The sequence below is a fragment of the Euleptes europaea genome, chromosome 8, assembly GCF_029931775.1.
Source record: "Euleptes europaea isolate rEulEur1 chromosome 8, rEulEur1.hap1, whole genome shotgun sequence".
NCBI lineage: Eukaryota > Metazoa > Chordata > Lepidosauria > Squamata > Sphaerodactylidae > Euleptes > Euleptes europaea.
In genome coordinates, this window is record NC_079319.1 from 48,236,475 (window position 1) to 48,246,724 (window position 10,250).

The window sequence follows — 10,250 nt, forward strand, 5'->3', positions numbered from 1 at the left end:
ACATGGTCCCCTCCTATTTTATCCTCATGCCAACTTAATGAGCTTAGATTTGACTGCCCCAATGCTATCCAGTAAGTTTGCTGGCTCCACGGAGAGATTTAAACCCAGTTATTACCAGATCTAGTTAAAGCTGTAACCATCATATCATATTGGCTTTAAAAGAGGTATTAAAGGAGATTTAAGTATTAGCAGTGAATCAAAGTCAGGCAGTGCTTCTGTCTCTAGCAATTGTTATACTCAAGCACACTCATAATTACCTTGGCTATCAGAGTCTTTTAGAAAAATGCTGCTGAATTTATGCCATGCACCTGTGTAGCCATTTAGATAGACATGTTGTTAGTTTCATTGGCTAGCAGGAATGAAAACCCTAATTATTTTATACTCCCAGAACACAACCACTCTGTTCCACCCCAGGGTTCCTCACTAACTAAATGATTTTAGATATTAATTACATTGTAAGAGATTAAGACAGACCGGGCAGGTAGCAGGGCACTGCGTTACACACGGAGACCCAGAAAAAATATTGAGACCTACTTTTTGCAAACCAGTTTCAGTTCAAACAATGAAGGGCTCAGTGGCTAGATTTTGCACAGTTCTTTGGTATAGTTCTCATAAACAGCATATGAGTTGCTAAACCAGGGTCTGGACTTCATAACAGCATATGCAGGTAGCAATCACATGCATGAATGCTTTATATTATACACAATAATTTCCAGCAGGTTAAAAACCCCCACTAGATTTCATGATAAAAGGTTCTAGCATAGTTCTGTCCCCCCCACCCCAAATTCAGTTTTCTATCTGTGGGGAATTTTTGCATAAGGAAGAACATTTAGTTGTATACATCATACTTGCAAGTTAAAGGTTAGTAGCCCAGATTGGCCACATCATCTGCTGTTTGTGAACACTGAGCCTCTGTTCCAGAGGTAGTCACTTCCTCGAAAGGAAGCAAAAGTGTTCCAACTTTTGAACAGTAACCAACAGCTCATTACTGAGCCTTGCAGCAGCTAGGGACAACATAACCAAGGCACTGCTGCAGCGTCTCCAAAGAGGTTTCCCAGCTGCCGCAAGGCTTAAAAAAGCCTTTTGAAAAGTTTTAAAAAGAAAATGGGGCTTCCCCCCATAGCAAACAGAGATGCTACGCCAGGTAAAATCTGGTGCAGCAATGCTGTTGCGGGGGGGGGGGGGCGTTCCCAGGTTGGAGGGGCTTTGGAAGCTGACTAATGTCATCTCCGCCCCAGGAACGCCCCCCATGTCGGTGCTGCATATCTCTTCCAGGATTTAGGTCTCGGAGAGACTGTGGCATTGGAGGAGCGGCGTGTAGCTCCACAGCGCCCAGGTGCTGACGGAATTGCCCCTGCCACCAGAGTAAGTGCCTCTTATTCTGTGATAAGAAACCACTTACGCTGGAAGCAAGGTCACGCCACCTCCAGAGACCTTTCAGCCCCCACCTCAGGAATGCACTGCAATAGTATTTTATATCACACAAATTCTAGGTGAGTATTTACTCCCCTTCCCCTCAAGATATTTTAAAATATACTCTTGCCACAAAAAGCCTTTCAAAAGTGGACACTAACTTGTTTTTGTTATTTAAGATGCCTTTAGGTAAAGGTAGTTCTTTGTGCAAGCACCAGGTCAATACTGACCCATGGGGTGACATCATATCATGGCATTTACTAGGCAGAATATGTTTACAGGATGGTTTGCTATTGCCTTCCCCAGTTGCCTACATTTTACCCTTAGCAAGCTGGGTACTCATTTTACTGACCTCAGAAGAATGGAAGGTTGAGTCAACCTTGAGCCAGCTACCTGAACCCGACTTCCATCAGAATTGAACTCATATTGTGAGCAGAGCTTTGACTGCAGTACTGCAGCTTACCACTCTGCCACGTGGCTCCTGAACTTGCCTTTAAGAAGACCCATTAATAAGATCTAAATTTCTGATTTTATGTATTTCCTTCTGAAGGGCTCATGGCTATGCCCCTTGGTTTCTGGCTCCGCAAAAGAAAGAGGGCCAGACTTCAAGTGGTAGGTGATAATGCAACTTCCCACAATTTAATTGTATCCAACACTGAGGCACCCGGTGAGAATGTGACGGTAAGTTGTGTTTTCCCCCTAATATTTGGAAATGTCTAAGCTATTTATTTGCCAACTATACTTTGGAACACATCTTTGCCCTCCAACCAGCAGTTTTTTTCCAGCACTTATATACTGACACTTTATGGCAATAAAAATGATTGATACTAATTCATTAGAAATGCCAGCTATTACTATGAGAGGGTGAGTGTGAAGGACAGCTGCTGATGTGTTGTTCCAGTCATTAAATCTTGATTGACGGGGGGGGGGGGGTTCAAAAAGAATTCTACTTTTCACAGTTGAGAGTGGCAGTTGAGAGTGACAGCTAGAGGCTGGCAGCTAGAATGGAAGGAGGAGAGTTCTGTGTCTGTGTGTGTGCGTGTGTGAAGTGCCGTCAAGGCGCTTCCGACTCATGGCGACCCTATGAATCAAAGTCCTCCAAAATGTCCTATCTTTGACAGCCTTGCTCTACAGAGTTCTGTAGGATTGAGGAAGATCCTGAGTGAGGGAGATGAAACCAGTAGTCCTTCCCTGAGGGAAATAGCTCCAAGGAAAAGAGGGCGATCCCTAATAAGTTTTAAAGAAAGAAAATTGGAACCTGTGTGTATTGTTCCTGTCTCCACATAAATCTTAGAAATTTTGTATTAAAGAAGGTTATGACTGTTTACCTAAGGAGTGACAGCCAAGTGATAGCTCTCTCAACAGTTACAAACACCTGTCGTTAGAACCCTTCAGCTACAATATTATAACAAACTATCTATTATATATAGTTATACAAAGTTTCCCTAATTCCTGTTGCCTTTTCATCTGCCAAGTTAAAATGTGAAACTTTCCTGACAGTCTGACTTGACCATTTCCCCAAAAGAGAAAAATAAACCTTTTTTTGTGTTAATAATTCAGTCAAGCCTCTTGTGTGCTATACATCAGATGTATATTAATGGTTTCTCAATATCCTCATCTTCCTAAATTTGGGTCAGAATACAATGAGATTAATTTTATCCATCTGGGGTGAAAAGGGTGGAAACACCATAAGGAGTTATAAGTGTTGTCAATTGCTTTTTATCATGAGGCGCTTTGAGGTGCATGTGCTCTTATTTTGTGAAGAAAACAATGTGATGATAAGATCATTGAAAAAGCCAGTTCTCAGCTTAACTGCTAATTGTCTATGCAGTTGAGATTTTACGTTTGTCACTAGAGGCCTGAAATATGAACCAACCCCTAATCTGAAGTGTAAAGTCTGGAACTGAATCTAAATAGGGTTGGGATAACTTGTGTGGTGTTCAAGCTAGGCCAACTTTTCTTCTCAGAAAAGATAGAATGGTGATTCACAAGAAAGCCACAGCGGAGCAGTGTGGTTGTACAGAGCACCCTGGTATGTGCCTTGGTGCTATAGAACATTTTTGCACCCTGCTCTAGATGGAAGACGGTATTGGCATGAAGATATTGGAGACAGGGCAAGTGAATTAAATTAGGGTGAGGCCAAAATATTTGTCACCCCAACCAAAATACAGTTTTGCACCACCACCTCCTTCACTGTTACTTTCCAAACAATACAACAGTGAGTGGGTCCTTGAAAATAACGAAGTGCACTCGAACAGTCCCCCAGAATTTACACAGACACATCTATGTTTCAGCACAACCCCCCTTCTCCCCCTTCTCCTTTGTCACTTCAGTGCCTGAAAGCGGTAGCATACACACACACACTCATGCAGGCACCTCCCAATCAACACTCATGCAGGCACCTCCCGATCAGACGCCCTTCTCCCGGGCTGGAGTTCTCCCTCCCTCCTTTCCTGTTCGCAAATGAAGGGAACTCTCTTATCTGCAATAAAGTACACTCTGTTACAGCTAGTGAAACTGACTAGATAGACACTCTTGTGCTTGGGAATTGCTGACCCGCTGAAATATGTATTGCAAAACAATGAATAGTGAAGCATCGTATGATCGGAAAAGTATCTTAATTGTAAAACGTAATTGCTTGAAAGTTATAAATCATACTGCTTGCCCTTGGGGGGTGGGGGGTGGCATTCTCCTGACTCTATTGGATTTGGAGTTTGTTCATCTGGTTCTATTGCTTTGGCCAAAATAAAGAGCTGTAGTTGATCCAACCTTCTCTCAATTGTCTTTCATTGGACTCTATAGACAATTTTGGGTCACAACAATAATGCCCCCCCCAGAAAAGTTGAGAAAAAATAGATATCAGTAAATCTGTTCTTAATAAGCAATAATACATAAATTATAAGAAACAAATATCAATATCATGAAGTCAGTAAAATATACAAAACACTCCTTGTGACAGAAGGAAACAAATGACCAAAAGACATACTAGTTGGGATCTGCAGGTATTTGTGAGGCTCATGGGTTCCACTTGTTCAGTCACTTGTGCACTGATCCAGCCCCAGAAGAAGGTAGCTGCTTTTGAGCCAAGTGAGAGTAAGGCCACCTTGTGTGATAAGGGCTTAGCACAAGGGAACGTATGAGTTGGCCTTGGGTCAGGGTGAGCTCAAGTCCAGTTTTGCAGTTAGTTTATCTGTCAAACTTTATGTGATAAGAAACAGTTTTTTCTTTTATTCAGAGAATCCTGTCACCTTTTCCTTCAGGATTTGGATATACATCCTGTTAACACAATGAATGCAGCTGTTAGTATGAGCACAATTAGAGAAAGAACTGGAAGTATGGAACTGCTAAAAAAAGAAGAAGCACCCATTGGAGGATCTGTACATAATGTTGGACAGCATCTGCGCAATTCATATAAAAGCCTCTATTCTGAATGGCGAAGTTTTTCCAATCCTCACCTAGCTGAAGTAAGCATTCTGGTACAGATTCCTAATAGTGCATGTCTGAACTGACGTTAAGTCCCCCCCCCCCGCCCCGTGTGACATCTTTCATAGTTCATTTTATTATTTTGAATTTAACTGTATTGGTAAATGAATTATTTTGTAGTCATTGGCTAATACTGAGATTAATAGTAAACCAAGCTCCTCTTCAGGACATAAATGCATGAGAACAGCACTGCTGGATCAGACCAGTGGTCCATCTAGTCCAGCATCCTATCACACACAGTGGTCAACCAGTTTCCTGGAGGTCCAACAACAGGACATAGAGGGTGTAATTCTGCTTAGAAGTGCACTGCAAGTGACCTAACCTATTCAAATGTTCCCAGTACTTGAATGCAAACTCTGATCCTCATGCTAAAGGCATGCTATGTGGCACAGAACAGACTGAGGATTGTAAATTTTACTTTGAACTTAAAAAACTATTTCTTACCTGTAAAAAATAATGTTTAAATATTGGGTTGGATTCAATGTGTTAGATTCAATGATGCATAAACAGAAAGGAAATTGTAGTTAGTGCAGTTCCACTTGTGCAAGCAGTAGTACAATGGCTAAAGCAACGTATGGTGATTTTGTACCATTATTAAGAAATAATAGATGATTAACATGATTTCATTTAATTTGTTTTTGAAACTGTATCAGAAGAAATACCTTGTGCTATGTCTTGTGTATGTGAAAAGTAAGTATGAATATTTAGGGATATTGCTTTCACTTAGTTTAAACGGTCAGCAAGAAGAAACTATAGTACTTCTTGTGCAAGGATTTGGAACTCTTCTATGGGATCCAGCCCAATGACTCCCATTCAGCTAAGTCTTCCTTCAATGGAGAAAAACGTCTTCTGACACAGAAAGTGAAAGTTATTGGATCCTTCTTTGTTCTTTCTAAAAAAAAATAAGTAAGAGTTCCTTGGCATTTGATGATTACATGTGTGGTTGGTAGATTTAAAAAATATGATTAATCAGATCAATCAGGCATGCTGATTAAAAACAAATAATAAAGGATAAATACAAAGCCATATTTTGTGAAATGTCTACTTGCATTTAAGAAAACTGTTTAATATGCATTTTCTTTCTCTGTAGAAGGTATTTCAGTGTGAAGAAGAAGATGAACTCCACCAAAGTAAAGAATATGTACTTCCATATAATTATGAAGGAAAAGGATCACCAGTTGGAACCCTAAGCTCCTGTACAGGTGAATCAGAAGAAGAAGATCTTGATTTTTCAAACATGGGACCTCCATTTAAGCCTCTATTAGAAGCCTGTATAAAGGAATAAGTGTGTTCAACATGTTCCTGAAAACTTTAGCCACAATCCTCTGGGAAGTTTAATTGTGCAAATTCTAGTGAAATAAACGGATTCTTTGTGCCACTCTTATTATATCTCCTATTGACATGGGTAGGAAAACCTTGCTGTAGAATGTAAATTTCAGCAGGATTTCCTACCTTAAAAAAATATTTGAAATAAACATTTTTTAGGATTGCAATTACCAAGGTTTAAAATCTCTTAACAGTATTTGATCTGTGTATGCTAACTAGGTTCTAGGCATGGAAAATTATTTTTACATTCTTCTGTAAATAGCAAACTTTTTCCTGCTGAAATCCTGATTCTAGCTTCAAAACAGTTTTTCACATGAACCTAGGGTTTCCAACCTCCAGGTACTAGCTGGAGATCTCCTGCTATTACAACTGATCTCCAGCTGATAGAGATCGGTTCACCAGGAGAAAATGGCCGCTTTGGCGATTGGAGTCTATGGCATTGAAGTCCCTCCCCTTCCCAAACCCCTCCCTCCTCAGGCTCCGCCCCAAAACCTCCCACCGGTGGTGAAGAGGGACCTGGCAACCCTACATGAGCCCATGTGGGAGAAAGTATTATTCAGCTTAGCCTTTTTAAAAGACTTCCAGAAATGATGAAATGCTACTGACATACATGTTACAATAGTTTATTACCTCAACAGAGCAATACTTTTCTAAGTCTTTTGAAGTCAGCAGGCTTAGAAGAATGTAACTGCTTAGGACTACACTGCCAATTTCCTAACTACAGTATGTGCTGTAGTATGTTTTTGACTATAATGCAGAACTCCATTATATATATACTTAGGGCCAACTGAAATTCGTGAGACAAATAGGTACATAACCATGTTTTGGTTTACTACCCTTATATTCTACAGTCTGAACTGTGGAAATAATCAATATTCAGTTATTATACTGAAACACAGCTCTGGAATCCACTAGAATATAAGCAGGTATCATTAGATAACTGTAAACCTTATCTCCAAAAGTGGTCTGTGATGTTGTGATGTGCACACGCCACTCCCAAGGATGCAGACTCAATTTGTGTGGCTCCTCAGCAAAGAAATGAAAAGGGAAACCCTTGGGTTATAAGTGTACCAGTAGCTGCTAGGCTCAGGCATTAACATTAAACTGTGCTGCAAAGCCTGATTAACAATTCAACATTAAGCTAATTTTGGTATATTGAAATTTACTCCTTTCTCACCAAGCTCACTGTCATTAAGGGTCCTAAAGGATATTTTTGTGTGAAACCAGTAATTATAGAAATTAAAGGTAACTGAATATTTGTGATGTTACTTCCATGTCAAACAATCATCTCTCTTTTAGGAGTGTATAAATGCAGTCCTATTCCCCACATGAAACAGAATCTTGATCCTCCCACCATTCTTTCCCTTTGAATATGACGAAGGTGTACAACAATTACTTTCTTTGGTTTGGTTCTAGTGACTAAAGTATCATGACAATAATAATCCATAATTTAATTAGCTGTACTTGTAAAGTTTGCCTTTTGCTACATAACCCAAATTTGGTATCTTATCCATAACTTGAGTGTATGCAACACGAAGGAAGAAAGATGAAGATAAACTCACCAAGCTAACTAATGAAGTTGATGACTGTATAATAATAAAATTGTGAATATAATAACAATGTTGTGAATGTAATAAGAATTGTGTAACTTATTCCATTGATCTGGGCTGCCTTGGTTAAAAATGATTTATTGTCTTTAAAAATAAACGGATTCACTCAAAACCTAGCAAATTTTTATTTTCAAAATATTAATATATATCTGAATCTATGTAACATTCACAGAACTATAAAGGAAGGCTGTGCAATCACCCATAATATTTCTACATTGTTTGTAACCACAAGAAAGATCAAAAGCATAAAGTATGCTATATCTCTTCTCCTAGCCTGCCATGGTCCTGATCTGAATCGAGCCTATGTGGGCCTAGAAAGCATGGAACCTCCAGACTGTATTTGTCAACCTAGGCTTGGAAAAGACCCAGGACAAATATTCAAGTACAGTTAGGCCTTCAGCTGTCCTCTAGGAATATAGTTCTGAATTGTCCATCTGACACTGATATGATAGATGCTAGCTCTCAGATGCCTTGAGACATTTATAACATCCTAAGCAGAGTGTGCCCTTCTTAAATCCATTGAAGTAATTGGCTTCAATTCTGTTGAGGATGGCACTGTTTGTCACCAGATTCACAACATATTTATTTATTTATTTATTTATTTAACACATTTGTTTAAGAGATTTCTGTGCTGCCTCCATGCCTGCTTGAGGTGGCTTACAATTCAAATAAGTAATCCATATTTAGAAAAAACAAGCCACTAAAAATAGCAAATGGTGAGGTTGCAAAGAAGACTAGGAAATGATAAAGAGCTATTGAATGTCACCTGGAGGAAACAGTCCAGTCTCATCGTACTGAATAAGACTATACAGTAAGTACAGCTGCTCTAGGGGGATACGAAACTGGCATTGTAATAGGGATAGATTAGTAAGTGCAGATTGGAACCTAGGCTATAACTCTTCTTCCAACTAATTCTAATTACAGAAGTTCAGTTCACCAGCTTTACAAAAGAAAACTTTTGCAGAAGAAACTATACTTTGTTATATTCCTTCTATTCTAAGAGTTAATTCTAAGAGTTTACAGATGGTTTCCAGGTGGTCTTCTTCTAAGAGTTTAATTCTTCTAAGAGTTTGCAGATGGTTTCCAGGTGGTCTTTCATCCAGCCTCCATTGGTTTCTGTCCATTGTGCTATAACTAGAGGAGCCAACCTCCAGGTGGGGCCTGAAGATCTCCTTGTATTACAGCTTATTTCCAGGCAACAGAGATGTTTCTATTGAGAAAAAGGTTGCTTTGGAGGATTCTATGACATTATACCTGTTTGAAGTTCCTCCCCTCCCCAAGCTCCACCTCCAAATCTGCAGGAATTTCCCATCCCAGAGCTACCCTAGCTATAACATATGTCTTCAGATATATATTCTAAAGATTTACATTTGAATATTTCTGTTCCTAATACATATGTGAAAACTACTGATATGGTATTTTTTAGATATATCTGGAACAATATTTGGGATTCTAGGAATTCCAATAATTGAGTTCTGAATATGTCTGGAAATATTCAGGAATATTTGGGAATATCTAGGGCTTGCACTTTAAAGCTCCCAAATCTGGTCCCCCCTCCCCGATTTACTAGGTTTCTGAGGCATGGGATTGAGGGAGAAAGGAAGCATCTCTTCCAGACAATGGAATTAAATGTTAGGGTGAGACTAGAACTATCGTCACAATCATGACTATTCTCTCACAGCCCTCCATCGGTCTCTGAGCATGGACAAAGAGGATAAAAAGCAGGGCTGGCTGCAGTTTGACTCCATCTCAGGGTAAGATTTTTTGAATTGCTGCTCTGGTCTTTCTGTGCCTTGGATTAACCTTGCTGCTTTCCTGTGAAGACCGTCTTCTTCTTCCGTGCCTGGACATCTTCAGGACTTGTTTGTCCACAGAGCACTTTATTTTAAAATATTATTTCAAATATTACTTCAAGTTTTTAAATGTTTTTTGTTTTTGCCTGTGGGGTTGTAGTGTGTGTGTGGGGAAGACTTTGCTTTTTTTCTGGTTCTTTTAAAAAATAATTTTCCTTGTGTGACAGGCCTTTTCTACCAACTGAGAGGGCCCACACAGCTTCTTATGATTTGGGGAACCAGATTTGTTTTAAACTGTAAACCTCCCCACTCCCAGATGGAGTGGAAAGGGTTTGGAAGCTGCCTAGTAGCAGCTCTGCCCCCTGGAACACCCTGGGATGCCAGCGCAGGGGCTTGCGCCTGTAGCACTCTGATGAGAGACCCCACCAGGGCCACTCCGCTGCCACAGTCCTGGGGGGGGGAGCAGCGTAAGTGGCACTATGGTGGTAGCCATGCTAGTTGCATGGTGCAAATGCCATGGACGCGGGCATAGGGGTCATGCTGCCTCCTATGACCATTCGGTCCCCTCTTCAGGAATGCACTGTAGGTGTAGCATTGCAAAAAACTGAAGCAAGCCTAGGTGTAG

General features: G+C 40.1%; 1 protein-coding gene across 1 annotated transcript in view; it reads left to right on the forward strand.

Annotated features, from left to right (window-relative positions):
* Positions 1 to 6,181, forward strand: part of LOC130482113 (desmocollin-2-like) — a 29,360-nt gene extending 23,179 nt beyond the window's left edge. The window contains exons 14-16 of the mRNA XM_056854927.1: positions 1,964 to 2,094; positions 4,674 to 4,877; positions 5,987 to 6,181. Coding sequence (XP_056710905.1) covers positions 1,964 to 2,094; positions 4,674 to 4,877; positions 5,987 to 6,181 — 530 coding nt within the window. The remainder of the gene's footprint in view (positions 1 to 1,963; positions 2,095 to 4,673; positions 4,878 to 5,986) is intronic.
* The last annotated feature ends 4,069 nt before the right edge of the window (positions 6,182 to 10,250 follow it).